Source organism: Notolepis coatsorum, assembly GCF_963971535.1.
Source record: "Notolepis coatsorum genome assembly, chromosome: 12".
Taxonomy (NCBI): Eukaryota; Metazoa; Chordata; class Actinopteri; order Aulopiformes; family Paralepididae; genus Notolepis; species Notolepis coatsorum.
In genome coordinates, this window is record NC_140176.1 from 31077661 (window position 1) to 31100766 (window position 23106).

Sequence of the window (23106 nt, forward strand, 5' to 3'; positions counted from 1 at the left end):
TGTTGCTGTTTAAGTGTCATCGGTTCGCACAATTCAACGGTGATCGGGTCCTTAACTAACTTCTTGTATGCTTTTATTTTTATATCCAGGCTGTTTTGAGCTTTGTGCTCCGGTAGGAGAAGATCGGTTGAATATATATATAAACAATATATGATAACAGGTTGTGTCAGGTATTGCTTATTACCATCCCCGGGTTAATGAATGTGTTTAATTCTATTCTTACAAAGGTTATGTCATTCCAGCCGTTGTGCCTGATCAGAGGGGCACTTACAGGTGTGCACTTTGACCATAACCCCACTTTTTTCCCTTTCTTATTATTGTCGTTGTTTAAATGACATCTGTTTGCACAATTTACCTGTAATCCGATCCTGCCTTAGACTATATGCTGGTATGCTTTAATTTAATTTTGTTTTGAATTTTCCTTTATCCATTTGTGCTATAACATTGCGACGTTGATGCGCAGACTTGGAAGTAGATGGTTGCAGGGTTGATGTTGAGTTATTATATAATAATGGCTATTTTTTCCATTATAGTTATCTCATGTTAGGGCCAAGGCTCACGGTGGTTTTCGACCGATATCTTTATTGAAACAATATATGATAACAGGTTGTGTCAGGTATTGCTTATTACAATTCCCGGGTTAATGAATGTGTTTAATTCTATTCTTACATAGGTTATGTCATTCCAACCGTTGTGCCTGTTCAGAGGGGCTGTTACAGGTGTGCACTTTGACCATAACCCCCTTTTTTCCCTTTCTTATTATTGTCGTTGTTTAAATGACATCTGTTTGCACAATTTACCTGTGATCCGATCCTGCCTTAGACAATCTGCTGGTATGCTTTAATTTAATTTTGTTTTGAATTTTCCTTTATCCATTTGTGCTATAACATTGCGACGTTGATGCGCAGACTCAGAAATAGATGGTTGCAGGGGTGATGTTGAGTTATTATATAATAATGGCTATTTTTTCCATTATGGTTATCTCATGTTAGGGCCAAGGCTCAGGTGGTTTTCGACCGATATCTTTATTGAATTTTATTTTTATTATTATTTGTGTTTATTGGACTAGTGGGGGTTTAATCAAGGGTTTATCTAGAGGGGGGTCGGAGTGGGGAGCGTCTTATTGGATCCATGACTCCAGTGGGAAATGATAGGAAGATGACCATCCTTAGTGGATGGGGCATAGGGAGGGGATTGGAGAGTGGGTATAGGAGGGCTTATAATAGGACGGGTGGGTTAGGGTTTAGAGTAGAAGGAGGGGGGGTTGTAACTGGGGTGGTATTTTTATGTGTTTTATGTACTGTTGTCTTATATGTGTGTAATTGTTCCTCCTCTGAACTCCTGGGATGACCGTCTGGGCCCGCCTGGATCAGCGCCTCTGTACTCAGCCTGGCTGCACTGGTATGTTCTCTACACATTTAGACAAACTCGACCATGGCTAAATTGAATATTTTAATTTGGAACGCAGGAGGTCTTAACGCCCCACACAAGCGTGCCAGTGTCCTTTGGTTATTGAAGAGAAGAAATATTGACATTGCTCTCCTTAGTGAGACGCATTTATTGGTGGGTGATGTGTCAAGGCTAGCAAATCGACAATATCACGTTATCTCCTCATCCTCAGCCGATGATAAGACGAAAGGAGTCGTCATAGTTACAAGACGTAACCTTGATATCAAAATCCTGGATGTGTGGTCGGACACGGAGGGAAGGATTACTATAGCAAAAGTTGAGTTCTCTCATAGGAAGATGGCAATAATAGCATTGTATGCCCCTAACACATTTGATTCAGCGTTTTATAATACAATCACGAAGAATATGTTGGAACTTACTGGATACGCTCTCATTGTGGGTGGCGATTTTAATGCGTGCTGGGATGCGGAGATGGATAGGTCCGGGCCCTCTGAAACAAGCGACCAAAAACGGTCCTCTAAGGCCCTCAGGATGTGGGCCCAGGACACTGGGCTCGCAGACCTATGGCGCTTATCCAATCCCACCCTCAAGGATTACTCTCACCTGTCTGCCAGACACAAAACCTTCTCTCGAATAGACTATGCATTCGCATCCCCTAATTTGTTTGATAGTTTCGACGTCTCATTGGTTCCCCTGGCTCTCTCGGACCACAAGGGGATTTTCCTTGTGGCAACCTTTGGCAGGCTCTCCACGAGAGCTCCCAGGTGGCGTTTTAACTCAACCTTATTAAAGAACGATGATTTCTGCTCTGAGTTCGGGAGTAAACTAGCTGAATTCTTGCAGATCAATGTTGGCACGGTCGATGACCCCAGGGTCCTATGGAACGCATTGAAAGGATTTATCAGGGGTCATGTCACACTTTTCTCCTCCAACTTACGTAAATCCCGATCAAAAAAACTAGAAGGACTGGAAACATTATATGCGGATCTATACGCATCTTTGCAAACTAACTATAGTGAACGACTAAACACACAACGTAAGATAGTCAAGAAGGAAATAAACTCCATACTTAAACAACAGTCTGAGTTCTTGATACATAGGACAAGGCAAAATTACTACTTTCACGGCTCCAGGCCTAGCCATCTATTGGCAATGAAAATACGCTCGAATGATCATTTCTCGGATATCCCCTCGATCAAGACGCGACAGGGTACAATCACTACTGATTCGAAAAAGATCAACGACACTTTTAAAGAGTTTTACTCACAGTTATATAGCTCAGAGGTTAATCTCGACGACTCTAAATTTGAATCGTTCATTGGCGGGCTTGAGATACCCCACATTTCTGAGGAAGAGGCTAAGGAACTGGGGAAACCGATCACCCTTATGGAACTAAGGGAGACGATCGCTGAAATGCAGAGGGGTAAGGCACCAGGCTGGGATGGTATTCCACCCGAGGTGTATTTAGCTTTCTGGGACCAACTGGGCCCATTGATGCTCGATATGATCAATTACGCTATCGAACAGGGGGAGTTCTCAAGAGATGTCAACATGGCGCTGATTTCTTTACTTCTCAAGAAGGACAAAGATCCCAATGATTGTGGTAGCTATAGGCCCTTGAGTCTTCTCGGGGCCGATTTAAAAGTGTTTGCCAAGGTGCTGGCCCGCCGCCTGCAGAGATTTATGACGGTATTGGTACACTGCGATCAAACTGGTTTTATCCCGGGGCGCCTGGCTGCAGATAATCTTAGGAGGCTGTTGCATGTAGTCGATAACAGTAAAGACAATACAGCACCGTCCACTGTTCTGTCTTTGGATGCCATGAAGGCGTTTGACAGACTAGAATGGTCATACCTGTGGAAGGTACTTGAGGTCATGGGTCTGGGAAAGAATTTTATTCATATGATTAAAGTCCTGTATGCCTCGCCGTCGGCAATGATACTGACAGGCAAAAACTGTTCCACACTTTTCCCAGTCTCCAGATCTTCTAGACAGGGGTGTCCTCTGAGCCCGGGACTATTCGCGCTTTCCCTCGAACCATTGGCCCAATTTATTAGGCAATCAGAGGACATCGTCCCCATAATGATCAATAATACACCACACAAAATTGCTCTCTATGCGGATGACCTACTGATTTTTATGGATGACCCTTCCCGGTCGGCCACAAAATTATTGGAAATAATCGACGACTTTGGTAAATTGTCAGGCTTTAAGATTAACTGGAACAAATCAGCCTGCCTACCTCTTAATGAGCTGGCCAAGGCGGTGCGACTACCAGTTGATATCCCCATAGTGGAACATTTTAAATACTTAGGTATAGAGATATTCCCCACGCTGAGTCAAACTACTAAGTACAACTTCACGGGTACTTATGATAAAATACGCCAGGATCTAGACAGATGGTCGTCCCTTCCTAACTCCCTACAAGCCCGAGCTTCCATAATCAAAATGAACGTTCTGCCTAGGATACATTTTGTTAGCTCAATGCTCCCCCTGCCCCCTCCAATAGACCACTGGCGCAAGGTACAATCGATGGTATCTAAATTTATCTGGAATAACAAACGCCCGAGAATCAAAAGAGCTACTACTCAACGTAGGAAACAAGATGGGGGCCTCGCAATCCCTGATTTTAAGCTTTATTTCTGGTCCTTCTCACTGAGACCTCTGATGTGCTGGCTAGACCCTGTAGATGCTGTATCTTGGCGCTCCTTAGAAGCGGCGGCGGTCTCACCGCTAAGATTGCAGGATGTGGTGTACTCCACTGTCTCTATTTCGAAATGCCGGCTGAGGTATGGAACGATCATAACTCACGTGATCCAAACGTGGCGTAATGTACAGAGGTCGTGTGGGGTTAAATGCCCATGGCACCTGGACTCTCCAATGCTGTGCCGTGGGCTCAAGCTTTGCACCCACACCCCTTCCTCAGGCTCATAGTGGACAGGACGACCTCCAGAGGGTTTGTCTCAGACTTTTATACGCTCTTAATTCAATCCACGTATAAAAATGTATCATTGGATACAATCTGGCGGGTGGATATCCCAGAGTTGGACCCCGAGTTTGACTGGGATGATGTTTGGGCAAATGTGGCATTATCTTCCCGCAATCCCAATCACCAGCAAATTAATTTTAATTATATTCATAGGACCTATCTTACACCTAGGAAGCTATTTGCTATGGGACTGATAACCGACTCTCGGTGCACTTTGTGCTCTCAAAAGGCCACTGGCACTTATATGCATATGTATTGGGATTGCCCACCAGTGGCCCGCTTCTGGAGGTCAATAACGGACAAACTTTCAGATCTGTGTGGCTTAACTCTCCCATTCACAGCTGTTACGCTACTCCTGAACTCCTATGTATTGTGATTGTGTTTAATGTGTTGTCTTGTTTCATGTGAATAATAATAAAAAAAAATCGATAAAAAAAAAACTTGCACCGGGTCCTAGGACCCGTTTTGCGAGCGTCTGGCGGCTCGGGTCTGCATTTTTTATAAAACATATAATATAGTATTAAAGCCCTATTTGTTGCTGTTCGAATGCCACCTCACCTGACAAATCAATATAACGGTATCCTGTGATGAAAAAAGAAGGCTAGCTAGTTGTTATTATGTATGTTGCATAGCAACCACCTCACAGTGCAGGCAGCCTATTTTATTTAGAAAATCATTATTTACTAATAAAAACTATTTAAATTGAAGTGTGTAAATGGGGTTGCATTTATATAGCGCTTTTATCGAAAGCGCTTTACAATTTGTTCCTCACATTTTTACCCATTCACTCCCACATTCACACACACATTCACTCACACATTCACACACCGATGGCGGAGGTAAACATGCAAGGTGTCAACCTGTAAATAGGGGTTAAGTGTCTTGCTCAAGGACACTTCAACACGCTGCCCAGGAGGAGCGGGAATCGAACAGGAACCTCCGGATTACAAGACGACTGCTCTACCTCCTGAGCCAATGTCGCCCCAAGTGTGTCTTATTATCATATTGCCATAGCCTACTTGGTAACCATTTTATAAAAGCAATACAGTAGTTCACTTCAGGCCATGGCATATGGTTAATATATCACAGCTAAGGGGCTAAGTCGGCCTTCTGCTTTGCGTCGGGCAGAACTACGCCCCCCCCCCCCCCCCCCCCCCCCCCAGCTGTGATATATTAACCATATACCACGGCCTGTCGTAAGCTATTGCTTGAATATATGGTGACTGGAGTGGGATATATGGAGGCCACAAATCTTCTGGGGCAGTTCTCATTTCACGCAGATGACTTGCCTCTAAACATATTTCAGCTGCTTCACAACAACATCTGTGTAAAACACTACAGGGCAGCTAATGTCCAATGTTTACTGCACACAAACTCATACGCTAAACAAGTTTAAATATTTGCCCTAAAGTTTGGCTTCCGTAAAGGGGAACGCCAACCCATTCTGAGAACTCACAGATGTTCTTCCTGCGCCCCGGGGGAGTGGAGTCAGCTCTCTCCTACAGCTAGAAATCAGAGAGTTGACCCGTTCAATCTGTGATGTCACTGGGATGTAAAATCTAGGGCTGCTATAATATATATAATAACCCATATAACTCTGTATGCTGTGTGTGTATATATATATATATATATATATATATATATATATATATATATATATATATATATTAGTGCTGTAAATTTTTTTTTACTAATTAATCTACTTGAGTAAAATCATGGAATTAATGTAAAATCAACACAAAGAAAGTATATTTAGATTCAAAGACTATTTTAATAGCTTTCTTTGAATACCGTTTCTCTCCTGTGAAATACAAATGTTCAACAAAACCATCAACATTGACTCAGCTAGACCTCTTTCTTATATCCGCGGCGCTAAGATTGAAGATTTTTCACTCCATAGATGAATCTAGATAAATTTATTTGAATGCTTTAAATAATTTAAATTAATCTCCAAAGTTAAAGCATTCATTTTGACAGCCCTAATATATATATGTAATATATATATAATGTATTCTCACCACATATAATATACCTATCCACACCTGTCTGTATTTACCTGCACATAGTCCTTTTACATAATCTGTAGATAGTAGATACTATATCTAAATCTGTACATATCCTTCTCTTACTAGTTACGCTGATAGACAGTATCACTTATACCATACTGTCTTTATACTTGTATCACTGGAAATATCAATACTACAACTCTGTACATACATCTGATTAGCACTATTGCTCAGTAGTACTAATTTATATATTTCCTACCCGGTTTAATCACCTGTACATTGTATATTACTATTGCACTTTACGGTTACATTTTTACTCTGGTTGGATGCCAAACCTCTTTTCGTTGTACTGTACTTGTGCTGTATGATGACAATACATTTTAATCTAATGCAATCTAATCATTTGAGTGCAAGAGATCACACAAACAGTTGATGGCCATATAAAGTCAGCCCTGTCGGGCGGCAACGTGGCGTAGTGGGCAAGGCGCCCTGCCACGAAATGCTGGAGACGCTGGGCTCGTCAGTTCGAGCCCAGCGCTCCACATTTGCTTTCAGTTTAGCTGGTCGTCCGTACTAATACACATTGGCCGTATTAGGGGGTGGGAAACTGATGGGTGGGGATCGGGCGTTGTGGACAGCGACTCCTACAGGTCTGTTGGTGCGCCTGCGCAGTAGAATCAGGAAGTGTCGGGGGCAGCGTGAGCCTCCCACGCGTTTAGGGTGACCAGATGCAAAAAGTCCAAAAGTGGGACAACAGTAAGATTTTGGTGGGACAAAGTGGGACAACAGTACGATTTTGGTGGGACAAAGTGGGACAGATAGATAATGTAAAATGTTTTATTAGAATAACTGCCATGGTCTTCACTGAATAGATTTAAATCAAAGGTTAAAGGTTAAATCAAAATAAATACAAATTAAATACCACCTAACATCTGTTTTAAATATTCAAACGTCATCACTTGACAGGAATGTCTTGTGTTTGATATTCCCTGTTAACACAGAACTAGGGAAAACAGTGTAGTATAATACAAAAATAATAATACAAATAAATTGTGTTTCTATATTAGAATAACTGCCATGGTCTTCACCGAATAGATTTAAATCAAAGGTTAAAGGTTACCACAGTCGGCTGACCTGTATGAATGGGAGTGTTGTACTGTGTGATAGACACTTGTTATCTCAGCTGCAGTGACCTTGTCCGTCTGGCTATCATTGTTTGGTTTAAAAAGAAACATATCCATAGATCTGGATGTTTCTTTTTGGTGAGCCACTTTCAAGTGAGACTCACGTCCACTGTGGCGCTTCAAGTTGTATTCTCCTCCATGCGCAATTGAAAACGAACTATGACACAAAACACAGAAAGCCTGCTGCGGATTGCCTGCCATCTGCCTCACCCAGTCATGTGTCGTTTGCCAGTCTTGGTTGTAACTGCAGGTCCGTTTCTTTTTACTGCTTTCCATCTTGAACTAGTTCGCTTGTAATGTTGTTGTGTTTTTTTTGACCAATCAGATTTGCGATATGAGGTAGCGTCACGACCAGTGTTGTGCTAGTTACTGAAAAATAGTAACTCAGTTACTTTACTAGTTACTTCATTTCAAAGTAACTTCGTTACTGTACTAGTTACTTACACCCAAAAGTAATGAGTTACTGTGAAAAGTAACTATTTAGTTATTTAAAAAAAAAAGATTGCTCCCGAGTCCCATGCCCTATAGTACTCAAAATCGGTTGATCAACTTGACAGTTTCCATTCACATCACCGAACTCTGCTAAGCAATGTGGTCTAGATACAAACACAAATCTGACACAAACAAATGTTGTCCCGAGTCATATAATAAGAAGTGCGCCGGTTGAAGGAACAGCCTTGATGTCGCCGGAGCGTTTCATTATAACCATTATAATTCAAGGGTACTACGACTATGCTTGCACCTCATGGTACCAAAGCACCTCAAAGGCGCTTAAAACAAAATTACAAACATCACAAAACAAACTGGTCAGACTACTACTTGACCTGAACCCCAGAACCCACCTCACCCCTGCCCACTTTGACAACCTAGGATGGCTTAGAGTAGACGACAGAGTACAGCAACTTGCAATGGGCCTGGTCTACAAGATACACTATACGACCGGGGTACCCATGTACATGTCAAAATACTTCCCAAAGGTCAGTGAATACCACAACCACTACACCAGAGGAAGCTCAACAAATCATGTAAAACCCAGATTCGGCTCAAACAAGGGACTAAACACGTTTCGCAATTATGCCACAACAATGTGGAACGCCCTTGTACCCAAAGCTAGGGGTAACAGTACTGTATATTTGAATACCGTTTATGTCACAAATGTATCAGTACTAAATACCTATATGTCCCTATGCCATAAATGTCATGTATGTTGTGTATGTCATAAATGTCTATATGAATTGAAAATGGGGGACCCTGATGGAAACAAGACAAACGTCTTTCTCAGGTCTGCATCCCCTTAACAATTGTATGTATTGAGCCGTACTGTATTGTACCCATTCTGCAATCTGTTAAATAAAGTTTTCATTCATTCACCATCTTGCAAGTTGCAACGTTGTTTAAGATATCAATCAAAGCATTGCAACGTTAGAATAGTTAGGATATCAATTGTGCATGAAAGGACTATATTTATATTGTTTGATTAGTATTATGAGATTCCCTGGCAGATTTCGTACAGTCAAAATCCGTTGATCAACTTGAGTTTCAGTGAACACATTGCACTCACCAAAGGCTGCGGTGGTTGAGATGTAGTAACGTTACGTTAGTCCAGTTGACTCCAGCAGCGCCTCAAACATGTTCTTTATCTCGTTTCCATGTTGTATATTAATTATCTCTCCAAGTAGTTGCTAAATGGTTTGTTAGTTTGTTACTGCGTTCTTTTTATGTGGATTCATAGCGAGCGTTTGTTTTGTTTACAATAGAGAGGGTCTATTTCTTTCCGTAGCCGCATTTCTTGCGCACTTCTGATTGGCCAGTGGCCAGACTCGCCTCGTATCATTCTACGCGGGTGGGAATGAGGATAATAATAATAATCACCCACACTAATAATAATCACTACCGCTCGCTATCAATCTACGCCGTATATAACGCAAATAACGCAGTGACGAACCATTCAGTAACGTAAGTAGCGTTACTGAATTTCAAAAGTAATGCGTTAGAGTACTAGTTGCGGCAAAAAGTAACTTCGTTTCTGTAACGCGTTACTTTGTAACGCGTTAGTCCCAACACTGGTCACGACTCAGTCTCAGTCACGTCACAAGCAGGCAAGCAGCACGCTAAAGTACTATAACCAATCAGAGCAATGTGTGTGGACAAGAGGCGGGTTGCTACGTTTACTGTCTGTAGGGAGGGGCTTTTAGACGCATGTTTTTTTTGGCTTCGAAAAGAGGAACATCCTCTCAATATGAGGGACGCGGGACATTAGGTCAAATGGTGGGACAGTACAACCAAAAGGGGGACACCTGGTCACCCTACACGCGTTACTCCTCGCCACTGAGAGATCGAGCTGCGCAGGTGAAAAGATGCGACTGCTGTTACCTCAAGTACCGGAGGGGACTTGTGCTATGTATGACTTAGTCCACATTGCAGCCGGCTTGTGGGAGGCAAGAAACAGCGTCCGTGACAGGGGAGGGTTGAATTGGATGATACGAAAAAATTGGGATGGGAGGAAAAATATATAGAAAATGGGAGAAAAAGTGGATAAAAAAATTTAAATAAAGTCAGCCCTGTCTTGTCTATGGAGTAGCCCCAGATTTTACATCCCAGTGACATCACATAATGGAGGGTTCTCTCTCTGATTTCTAGCTTTAGGAGAGAGTGGTGCCTGTTCACAAACACTGACTGAGGGCGCAGGGGGCGCAGGAAGAACATACCGTATGAGAATCTAACTACAAAGGAAGAAATGGCTGCGTGTATGTGTGCATGCATCTGTAGTTTGCGTATATAGAGAACTGTTCATGCGCTCGACTTGACACTTGGCGGGTGTATTGTTGAGGACCCAGGTGAGTGCAGTGTCGCATCACATGCCATTTGGCCAGATGGTGGCGCTATAGTGCGCGTGTGAATTCTTAAAACGAGTGGCATACAGAAGACCCTCATCTGCACCTTTGTTTACACTGTGTATTTTTCTCATTTTTATATTCAGAGTTAATTATATTTTTTACACCGTTTATATTTTCTCATATTTTTAGATATCATATTTATATATTCAGATCAAATTGTATTGCCTATATAGAACAGATAGATACAGACCTCTGGGGGAGGAGGGTAGATATAGAACAGATAGATACACACCTCAGTGGGGCTCTGGGGGAGGAGGGTAGAAGCCTTGTATCCCAGCTGAAGCAGCATGGCCTCTGCGGCGTTCCGCTTGGCCACCTTCTTGTTGGGTCCTGTTCCCGTGGCAACCTCGCCATTCACCTTCACCTGCGACACAAACACATTCAGATGATGCTTTTATCCAAAGAGACTTACAAACACATTCAGTCATTTAGCTAAAGAGACTTACAAACACATTCAGTCATTTAGCTAAAGAGACTTACAAACACATTCAGTCATTTGGCTAAAGAGACTTACAAACACATTCAGTAATTTGGCTAAAGAGACTTACAAACACATTCAGTCATTTAGCTAAAGAGACTTACAAACACATTGAGTCATTTAGCTAAAGAGACTTACAAACACATTCAGTCATTTGGCTAAAGAGACTTATAAACACATTCAGTCACATTCAGCTTCGGCTCAAACAAGGGACTAAACACGTTTCACAATTATGCCACAACAATGTGGAACGCCCTACCCACAGCCGTAAAATAATGTGAATGCCTACCCTCCTTCAAAACCGATCTCAAAGAGCACCTATCGGAGGCTGCAATTAGCAACTGGCCCCGGTAAATATCAAAATCCTGCATCCACCCCCTCCAATGTACAGTTTCTTCCCCTTCGGATGTATATATTTTTCTTATGATCTTTTTTTTATTTTACACAGTACTGTATATTTGTATGTCTTGTATGTCATAAATGTCCTGATGAATTTAAAATGGAGGACCCTGATGTAAACAAGACGAAAGTCTTTTTCTGGTCTGCATCCTCGTGGCAGTTGTTTATATTGAGCCGTACTGTATTGTACCCATTCTGCAATCTGTTAATAAAGTTTTCAATCAATTTCAATCAATTAGATCAGTGGTTCTCAAACCAAGGGTCGCGGCCTAAAGTGGGGTCGTGGGTAGGTGACAGTGGGGTCGCGCATTGGCAACAACAACAAAAAGAAAACAAGAGAAAAACCGACAAGCCCAAATCGCAGCTGGCAGCTGTGTGTATTTGCCATGCCCCGCCCCTTCATCAACGGAGGCCGACACAGTATTCTAATACACATCTCACTACATCCTGCGCATTTATAATCGCGGAGACCACGTCTGGTCTTTTGTGTGGGTTTGTTGTCAAAATCGTGGAGAGAGAGATAAGAAGCGTGGATTTTCCTTGCAGACAAAAACAACCCATTGGAGAAATGTACTGATAATGAATGGCTGTCACAGCTGGCACATATAGCCGACATGTTTGACCGCCTCAATGCGTTGAATCTGGGACTACAAGGTCGGGACACAGACCTGTTTGGACTCGCAGCTCAAATGGAGAGCTGGATTAAGAAACTCCGTTTGTGGCACTCCCGGATAATCAGCAGAGATTTTGGGGTATTTACTCTGCTTGATGGCTTTTTGGAGGAACAGAATGTTTTATTATTTGAAGCCCATCATCTGTAGCCACATAGAAGGGCTCATTGAACAATTTAGGAACTATTTTCCCGAAAGAGACAACCGGATCAAAGCTCCGTTCATTACGCATGACACAACAGGCTTCCCACTGTCTGAGCAGGAGGCGCTCATTGATCTTTCGTGTGACGAGCTACTGAAAGTCAAGTTCACTGGACAGGCCAAGTTCTGGATATCAGTCCGGAACGAGTACCCAGTGTTGTGTAATGCTGCGCTGAGAAATCTTGTCCCCTTCGCATCAACATACCTCTGCGAGGCCGGATTTTCGGCACTGACATTAAGTAAGGGATAATGTATGGCTACGAGGTCATTGTCGCAAAATAATTGACCGACACGGAGTTTAAAATACCGAGGCGCCGCGCCGAGGTGTTTTAAACGTAGTGAAGGTCAATTATTTTGCGACAATGACCGAGTAGGCTATACATTATCCCGCTTATTACATGGCTAACTTACTAACAATATACCTAATTCATTTGACAAATCGCAGTTGTTCTGTGGCTCTGTCAGCCCAAATAAAGTGATTATTATTATCGCGGGCAGCCTCTGTTCTGGGCTGGCTCCGCTGACACTCCGCTGTCAGTGCAGCGCTATACATTATCCCGCTAACTTACTAACAATATACCTAATTCATCTGACAAATCGCAGTTGTTCTGTGGCTCTGTCAGCCCAAATAAAGTGATTATTATTATCGCGGGCAGCCTCTGTTCTGGGCTGGCTCCGCTGACACTCCGCTGTCAGTGCAGCGCTATACATTATCCCGCTAACTTACTAACAATATACCTAATTCATTTGACAAATCGCAGTTGTTCTGTGGCTCTGTCAGCCCAAATAAAGTGATTATTATTATCGCGGGCAGCCTCTGTGTTCTGGCTCCGCTGTGTTCTGGCTCCGCTCGTCGCTCCGCCCCCTGTCATCGCCGGCACGGCAGTGTCTAATTGCACTGAAACAGTGTCAGTGGGCTTGATTGCGAACAGCTGCGCTCTGCGGTCATTATTGAAAAATCTGCGGTCATTATTGAAAAATAATGACCGCAGTCGGGGGGCTGTTGACCAATCACAAGCAAGCATTTCGGCGAATGTGAAAACGCCATGTAATAATAAAAAATAACTACAGATCTCTCCTCAGAATACAAGCGGATATCCGCCTCTTTCTCAGCACAACGCAGCCACTGACATATCATGGAACTGTTCAAATGTACAAGCACACCCTTCCCATTAAGTCTAGTTTTTTTTTTTATTCTTGAAAAGCGCATGTGAACACATTTGCTTTTCTTTTTTTATGTTCTGGCAACATATTCTGGCTAAATATGCCTCGTTAATGTATACTAAAATTTATAAATTTCATTGATAACATAGTGCTGTAATTTCATTTTCTAATAAATATGCATGATCAAGTTCAACGTGTGCTTTTATTTTGATAATCCTTATTTCAATGTTGACATTATGCGTATGCGTAGTGTAGGGACCTATGGAATCCGTGATCGCAGAGGATTTCATGGAATTTAGATATTAACACGGAATTCTGAATCATCACTGAATGGCGTGGAATTTGCTTAAATTATACATAAATCGGTTTTCATATAAATCAATCTTCACTACGACTTTAAAACTACTCAAGTAGCCAAACGTTACACTATCAAATATAAATATATAAAAAGATAGTTGGGACGGAACACAGTGCGCGCTCTGCAAGTCAGACTCGTCTCTCTCTCTCTCTCTCTCTCTCTCTCTCTCTCTCTCTCTCTCTCTCTCTCTCTCTCTCTCTCTCAATTTTCAATTCAGTGTGTGCGTGCCTGTCCCATCTCTGGTCTTTGGGAGTTTGATAGTATTTACTGAGGATGGCCAGATAATGTTGATATTTAAACATTTAAACTTAGAAAAGGTATTATACAGAGAGAAGCCTTACCTTAGCCGTTAGTAATACCACTGTTAGTATAATATTAGTATTATAAAATAACAAACAGCAGCGTATTTATCATCTTCCGTGTGTTTACAACGAGGGCTTAAAACTCTGAAACCAAAAGTGTGTCCGAGCAAGTTGTGTTCCTGCCCCGAGTCTGGGAGAGAGAGAGAGAGAGAGAGAGAGAGAGAGAGAGAGAGAGAGAGAGAGAGAGAGAGAGAGAGAGAGAGAGAGAGAGAGACAGAGAGAGAGAGAGGGAGAGAGAGAAAGAGAGAGACAGAGAGACAAAGGGAGGAAGAGACAAAGGGAGAGAGAGAGACAAAGGGAGAGAGAGAGAGAAAGAGAGAGAGACAGAGAGAGAGACTGAATTCTGGAAGGGAACCAGATGAGAAACAAACACTGCAGGTATGTGCGCCACAACAGTTGGACCGGTGCAGTCTGCTGCTGGCGATGAACCAGGAGTTAAATTATATGGGTGTTACCCTTAAGCATCAATAGTAATGATGGATCACTTGAGGTCTTTTTTATACCAAAGTTAAGCGTGATTTCCTCATGGGTTGGCTCTGGTTTTAAAGGGTGAGTTCAGAGTTTTGGAGCCCTGTTTTCCTACTTACTAACTGTTAGGGCCCCTACCCTTTTCTAATGTGTTAATCACAGATTAAGATTTTTTATTGCCTATATTCATTTAAGCAATAATACACGACATGCCGCATTCTTTTTTCAACACGGCTGTGATGCGCCCGCAGGCACGAGAGTGAAGCTCAGTTTACCCAGATCTTTCTCAAAGACCCATTTCTGAACAAATGTTTATAAAGTTTTGACCAGTACTACTACTACATAAGACTTCAGGCTATGGATCCGCAGTGTTTTCCAGCTTATACCTATTTATTTTTTTATATATTTTCTTTTTATATTGCAACCACTACAGAAAAATGTGAGTACACAAGTTCAAGTTCAACTCAAGTTAGGACCTCTGTTACTCTATTTCATTAGCACTAAAAGTTATTTTCCTTTTTTTGCATTAGTAACTTCAGAATGTTAGCTTTCAAACGAGACCAGGCTCATGCATGTGCTATAAGTATAAAGCAGCTAAGCTTTGCAAAAAAAGTATGCAGTCCTCAAGTTAAAGTAAAACCAATTGCCACTTTTCTGGGTGCCTGTTAAAAGGATAAACTGTTTATTTTCCCCTCATATTTTTATATTCAGATCACATTTTATTGCCTATATTTATGTCTTTCTACTATTACCCTGCCCATACCTGTACCTCCCCCTCCCCCACGCTGCTATGACGCCCACATTTCCCCCGAGGGGACCTCTTGATATGAATCATGCTGTTCTTCATACTGGACACACCCACAGCTCTGGCCACAAAACGAACACAAAGTCGACGGGGGCCGCGCTTCAGCTCTGAAATAAACACTGAAACCAACCCTGCACTGTGGAGTGCGTTCAGCCTTCACTACAGGGCCTGAGCCAGTGTTGTAGTCCAGTCACTAAGGCCCCGTTTAGACGGAAACGCTAGCAGGTGAATCCGCAAAAATATTTTTGCGGATGTGCCTTTCGTTTATACGGAAACGGCGTTTTTACGGGGTGAAACCGCAAAAAAGTGAGACTACCTTCCAGGGTGGAATTCCTAGAAACGCAAAAGCTTTGCGATCTCGTCTAAACTATCAAAACGTATAAATCTGATAAAACGATGACGAAAGGTTTGTCACGGCTCTGGTCGCGCGTACTGCTTACGTCACAGGTAGCAGGTATGCGCCAGTAGCCGAGACGTAAACAAAGCAAGTATGTCTGACTTATATCAACGGAGATCACCTGAAGGCTACATTGGCAGTACTTTTAACCCTTTCACTGCCACACGACAGAAGGTTACCCCTTTACTATCACACAACCGGCTGTCGTGTGGCAGTGAAAGGGTTAAATACACAAGAATCTGTCCCGCGGCGCGTGAGTGGACCCACTGTCTGTGAGTGACTCTGCTTTGGTGCAATCACATTCCCCATCCACAGTCTGCGAATCAGAGGCAGAGTAGGGCGGGTCTTCACAGCACGTCATGTGACATATGCGCCAATCGTGTGACAGCGGGTCTCCGTCATTACAGCGTCGTCTGCACGGAGAATTCCACTCCAAAACGCTCGTCTAAACGTAAAATTAAAAGTGAAACCGCAAGATGACTTTTGCGGTTTCTGTTCACAAAACGCTCGTCTAAACGGGGCCTAAATCTAGAGTCCAAGTCAGAGTCACCAAAGAAGAGTCAGAGTCGAGAATCACCATTTCAAGGGGAGTTTATTTACTTTGTGACACGATAGCCAAACAAATGCACTAGCCATCAATATCTTATGCCAAATGATTAGGGCCTATTACAAAAGAATTACAAAAATAAATAACTGTATTTATCAATTAACAAGTGTGAGTCCTCGTCTGCAACTTCAGAGTCTGAATGCAGTCAATGTCCAAGTCCAAGTCCGAGTCATCGGTGCTCAAGTCCCAAGTCGAGTCACGAGTCCTGAAAATCAGTCCAGGGCTCGGACTCGTGTACTACAACACTGGCCTGAGCGTACCGGAGCCTGGCCCCCCGCCGACTTCGTCTTGTGGCCAATCGCCTGGAGCCCTAACCCAAACCTCCCGTCAACATCCCGGGTCTGGTTAAAAGATCCGCCTTTGCTCCGCTTCGCTCCTGTGCCGAGCACGCTGCCCGGTTCACGTCCCACAGAGTGGATCTCGAGTGCCAGTGTTTGTTTTTCATTGAACCGAAACATTAAATCTGTCTACGCAGAATGTAAGCAGATATTCACAAAAGACTATCAAACGTCCTAACGTTATGCAAACAGACGATTACACTGTACAAATAACATTCCACCAGCCGGGGCTCGGGGAACAGACGGTGGGGGGGCCTCGATGTGCCAAGTGGCCCGTCAGATAGCCTTTTCAGTATCAACTCAATAAATGACTAAAATAAACACACTCGTCCCTTAATTAATTGAAAAAGTCGTCAACCTCTTGAAAGTACCTTGACACAAAGAGAGAGTTTGCCGTAACTACCGCTGGCGGCGTCAGACAAGAGGCTGGAGAACAGGGACTCATTTGAGCCCTGCTGCCTACCTAGGGGGGGGGGGGGGGGCAGTACAAAAGGAACACACACAAGCAGGGCCTAATGCCTGAATGAAAGAGCCATGGAGAATAGGTTTGGGGCCGAATTACTGCCTGGCGCTCAGAGGAGCTCTGTTCCTTCTCTGAGACAGCGGGGGATTATGGGGGAGATAGAAAGGGAGAGAGGGAGGGAGAAACAGAGATAATGAGATAGAGAGAGATAGAGATGGAGGGAGAGAGGGAGAGAGAATGAGAGGAGGGAGAGAGAATGAGAGGAGACAGAGAGAGAAAGAAAGATAGAGAGAGAGAGGGGGGGAGAGGGAAGAGATAGAGGGAAAGAGAGAGACAGTGACACAGAGGGAGAGAGAGAGAGAGAGAGAGAGAGAGAGAGAGAGAGAGAGAGAGAGAGAGAGAGAGAGAGAGAGAGAGAGGGGGATGACAGGGAAGAGAGAGCGGGAGGACAGTTGGGTCGGCCAGGCGTGCAGGCAGCGAGGCTGGGGGCCAGGCGTGCAGGCAGCGAGGCTGGGGGCCAGGCGTGCAGGCAGCGAGGCTGGGGGCCAGGCGTGCAGGCAGCGAGGCTGGGGGCCAGGCGTGCAGGCAGCGAGGCTGGGGGCCAGGCGTGCAGGCAGCGAGGCTGGGGGCCAGGCGTGCAGGCAGAGAGGCTGGGGGCCAGGCGTGCAGGCAGAGAGGCTGGGGGCCAGGCGTGCAGGCAGAGAGGCTGGGGGCCAGGCGTGCAGGCAGAGAGGCTGGGGGCCAGGCGTGCAGGCAGAGAGGCTGGGGGCCAGGCGTGCAGGCAGAGAGGCTGGGGGCCAGGCGTGCAGGCAGCGAGGCTGGGGGCCAGGCGTGCAAGCAGCGAGGCTGGGGGCCAGGCGTGCAGGCAGAGAGGCTGGGGGCCAGGCGTGCAGGCAGAGAGGCTGGGGGCTAGGCGTGCAGGCAGTGAGGCTGGGCATATGAAGCAGTTGGAAGGACAGATCTGCAGGAATCCCTGGTGGGACCTGCTGCAGCCAGGTCCTTCAAGGACAGGAACAAGATAACTAAGTGTGGTGAGCAAGGTTTTCAGAGAGAGACAAAAGAAAAACTTGTGGAAACAGTGAATGTGTTAAAGCGGCTATGATTAGATTAGATTCAATTCAAATGTATTGTCATCAAGGCGGCTAGGTGGTGCAGTGGGCAAGGCACTCACCACCAATGCTGGAGACGCTGGGTTCGAGCCCAGCTCTCCACATTGTTTTCAGTTTGGCTGGTCGTCCGTACTAATACAATTGGCAGTATTAGAGGGTGGGAAAACTGATGCGTGGGGATCGGACGTTGTGGACAGCGACTCCTACAGGTCGGTTGGTGCGCCTGCGCAGTAGAATCAGGAAGCGACGTCCCTCCAAAGCGCAGACCCTCGCCGCTGAGAGATCGCGCTGCGCAGGTGAAAATATGCGACGGCTGCTACCTCGAGTACCAGAGGGGACTCGTGCAATGTATGGCTTCGTCCACATTGCAGCCGGCTTGTGGGAGGCATGAAACAGCGTTCGAGATAGGGGAGGGTAGAATTGGATGATACGAAATTGGGATGGGAGAAAAATAGAAAATGGGAGAAAAAGTGGATAAATTTTTTTTTATTGTCATCATACAGCACACGTACTGTACAGTACAACGGAAATAAGTTTGGCATCCAACCAGAGTGCAAATGTAACAGTAAAGTGCAATAATGTGTACAATGTACAGGTGATTAAACTGGGTATAAAATATATAAATGAGTACTACTGAGTAGTAATCAGATGTATGTACAGAGTTGTATGTACAGTGATACATGTATAGAGTCATACTGGCCAGTGGTATAAGTAGTAAGAGTAGGTAAGGGACAATCAAATGATTTAGATTGTTTGGATTGAGGACCATGCAGACTCAACCACGTACAACAACGACATGTTGCCGGGCAGACAAAGTGAGGCCCATTTAGACCCAACCATTTAATTACATAATCCCTTTAAGCCTCCGATTGGTTAGAAAGGGCAGCATCACTGTGACACTATAGAGTGCAATATCACTACACTTTTGCTGCACTAGGGACAAGAAACAATGATGTTAGAAACTGATATCTAGAGATTTCTGCACAAAAGTGATTGTTTTTTCCAGCAAATATCTTAGTTACAATTAGATTGTATGAACAGGGTATCTGCAGGTTACATTTAATACATTTTAAGACCTTTTAGATATTAGATACTTTATTGATCCCCTTGGGGACATTAACTTGTGATTGCGGGCTTTACAAATACATTTGATTTGATCTATGATTCAGTTATCCAAAAATAATACCACTTAAAGAACATTTTTAATACCAATTTCACAACCATACGAACACATAAAAAACACATAGCGACACATGCACACATTCCTGGAAATAGAAAAAAGATTTAGGCTGGTGTGTGTGTGTGTGTGTGTGTGTGTGTGTGTGTGTGTGTGTGTGTGTGTGTGTGTGTGTGTGTGAGAGAGAGCGCATGTGTTATATGTAATGAGTTGCCAAACAGTGATGTTATGTTACAGCTTGCCATTAGTTACCTAATCATGAAATCAACCCTATGAATCAAATACTCAATGTGATGTCACTGTCAAATAGTCCAACACCATATGTTAGATTATAGATATACAGGGCCATTCGAGTACTTGATAGAAACTTTTTTTTGTATTATTATTGTTTTTACAACCTCTGACATTTAATTGTTTCTATATTTGTGGTCTATTCGGTCTTGTCTCTAGCTGTCTTGTCTCTAGTGGTCTTGTCTCTAGCGGTCTTGTCTCTAGTGGTCTTGTCTCTAGTGGTCTTGTCTCTAGTGGTCTTGTCTCTAGTGGTCTTGTCTCTAGTGGTCTTGTCTCTAGTGGTCTTGTCTCTAGTGGTCTTGTCTCTAGCGGTCTTGTCTCTAGTGGTCTTGTCTCTAGTGGTCTTGTCTCTAGTGGTCTTGTCTCTAGTGGTCTTGTCTCTAGCGGTCTTGTCTCTAGCGGTCTTGTCTCTAGCTGTCTTGTCTCTAGTGGTCTTGTCTCTAGCGGTCTCGTCTCTAGCGGTCTTATCTCTAGTGGTCTTGTCTCTAGTGGTCTTGTCTCTAGCGGTCTTGTCTCTAGCGGTCTTGTCTCTAGTGGTCTTGTCTCTAGCTGTCTTGTCTCTAGTGGTCTTGTCTCTAGTGGTCTTGTCTCTAGCGGTCTTGTCTCTAGCTGTCTTGTCTCTAGTGGTCTTGTCTCTAGTGGTATTGTCTCTAGCTGTCTTGTCTCTAGTGGTCTTGTCTTTAGCGGTCTTGTCTCTAGTGGTCTTGTCTCTAACTGTCTTGTCTCTAGTGGTCTTGTCTCTAGTGGTCTTGTCTCTAGTGGTATTGTCTCTAGCTGTCTTGTCTCTAGTGGTCTTGTCTTTAGCGGTCTTGTCTCTAGTGGTCTTGTCTCTAACTGTCTTGTCTCTAGTGGTCTTCTCTCTAGTGGTCTTGTCTCTAGTGGTCTTGTCTCTAGCGGTCTTGTCTCTAGTGGTCTTGTCTCTAGTGGTCTTGTCTCTAGTGGTCAGTGTTGGGAAAGTTCACTTTCTACATGAACTAGTTCAGTTCACACATTTAAAAATGAACTAGTCTAGTTCAGTTCCTAGTTCATAATTCAAAATGTTGAATGTTGCGTGTGTGAATGTTGCGTGTGTGTGTGTGTGTGCGGCCGTCAAAGTTACACTGTGATAGAGCGCAGAGAATGAACACGTTCACAATTACGTTCATCTAGCAGAAATACAGTACGTTCAGTTCACGTTTGTTTGTACATTTGAATGTGTGAGCCAATCCTGAATCTGGGAACATGGAACAAAAGCACCGTGCGACCATTTCAATTCCCACGTGTTCCATACAAGCTCTCGCCAGATGCACCAAGCTCCCGGTACCTCCCGGTATTAATACCTTTTATGGCCTCAAATGGAGAATTATGAATTTAAGACTTTTTAATACCCCACAGGTACCCTGGAACTAAGCTGATGAAATGTTTGCAGCTCAAGTATTTAAAGATCGGTATTAGGCGAGCGCCTCATTTGGATATAGTCATGTCATCTGGACTCTGAGTTGCGATTACCCATGCACGGAATGTCTAGAGACCTTTTTCAAATGGCAAACTAATTTGCCTAATCTTCGCAGATCTTTTCACCGCGGAGGGGGTGAGGGAACGGGGCGAATGAACTTAAAAAATCTGTGCAATATTGTTCCTGGTAGTTACTGTAATAGTTCCTGGTTCCTGGTAGTTACTGTAATAGTTCCTGGTAGTTACTGTAATAGTTCCTGGTAGTTAATGTAATAGTTCCTGGTAGTTACTGTAATAGTTCCTGGTAGTTGCTGTAAGAGTTCTTAGTAGTTACTGTAAGAGTTCCTGGTAGTTACTGTAATAGTTCCTGGTAGTTACTGTAATAGTTCCTGGTAGTTACTGTAAGAGCTCCTGGTAGTTACTGTAATAGTTCCTGGTAGTTACTGTAAGAGCTCCTGGTAGTTACTGTAATAGTTCCTGGTAGTTACTGTAATAGTTCCTGGTAGTTACTGTAATAGTTCCTGGTAGTTACTGTAATAGTTCTTAGTAGTTACTGTAATAGTTCCTGGTAGTTACTGTAATAGTTCCTGGTAGTTACTGTAAGAGTTCTTAGTAGTTACTGTAATAGTTCCTGGTAGTTACTGTAATAGTTCCTGGTAGTTACTGTAATAGTTCCTGGTAGTTACTGTAAGAGTTCCTGGTCATTACTGTAATAGTTCTTAGTAGTTACTGTAATAGTTCCCGGTAGTTACTGTAATAGTGCCTGGTAGTTACTGTAATAGTTCCTGGTAGTTACTGTAATAGTGCCTGGTAGTTATTGTAATAGTGCCTGGTAGTTACTGTAATAGTGCCTGGTAGTTACTGTAATAGTTCCTGGTAGTTACTGTAATAGTTCCTGGTAGTTACTGTAATAGTGCCTGGTAGTTACTGTAATAGTTCCTGGTAGTTACTGTAATAGTGCCTGGTAGTTACTGTAATAGTGCCTGGTAGTTACTGTAATAGTTCCTGGTAGTTACTGTAATAGTGCCTGGTAGTTACTGTAATAGTGCCTGGTAGTTTTTTTTCTTTTTCTTTTTTTAACAAACATGACCATGTTCACGTCTTAAACTCATACTGAGGCCTTAGTTTTGGTTTTAAATTGCATATCATCATTCATTTATTTATTGTCACACAGAGCAGAAGAATTTTGCCAAAACAAACCTATAGTATACAGCTGCAGAACGGCAGACCAGCCACACTCTCAGACCCAAATGCATTGATTGATTGATTGATTGAAAACTGTATTAACAGATTGCAGAATGGGTACAGTACAGTACAGCTCAATACATACAATTGTTAAGGGGATGCAGACCAGAGAAAGACTTTCGTCTTGTTTACATCAGGGTCCTCCATTTCCTTTGATTTAATTATACATCAAATGATTTATGTCAAGGATTGCAATGCCTCGCTTGAATGAAGTTAACTTTTCACCTGGATAACGTCAACATTCAGGGTGAATGTAATGTGAGAAATTGGGATTAAAAAATATATATATATTTAAAATTATTATTATTATAATTTTTTTTGTTCGGATCGGGAAAGATCGGTATCGGTAGATACGCAAAAAAACGTGATCGGGACATCCCTAGTCCTCAGCCCATGTCAGCCGCAGCCCGGGTCTGCTTCCGGCTGCCCTTAGGGAGAAGGACGACAGGATGGGTCAAGCGCAGAGACAAAATTTCATCGGCGACCCAAAAAATTGCATGGGTGTGTTCCTGTGTGTGCCGCCCATCGCATGTGTGTGTTGCTGCATGGCGACATTGTCAATGTGTGCAATGAATAAAGACTTCTTCAAAAGTCCAGTTTTATCTTAATCTTAATAAAATGTCAGCTAAATTACTAAATGTAAATGTGTTGTG

The 23106-nt window shown here is 43.4% G+C and overlaps 1 protein-coding gene across 1 annotated transcript in view; it reads right to left on the reverse strand.

Annotated features, from left to right (window-relative positions):
* stau2 (staufen double-stranded RNA binding protein 2) overlaps positions 1 to 23106 on the reverse strand; it is a 411601-nt gene that overhangs the window by 198115 nt on the left and 190380 nt on the right. Inside the window, exon 10 of the mRNA XM_084325794.1 lies at positions 10677 to 10850. Within this exon, the coding sequence (XP_084181920.1) occupies positions 10677 to 10850 (174 nt within the window). The remainder of the gene's footprint in view (positions 1 to 10676; positions 10851 to 23106) is intronic.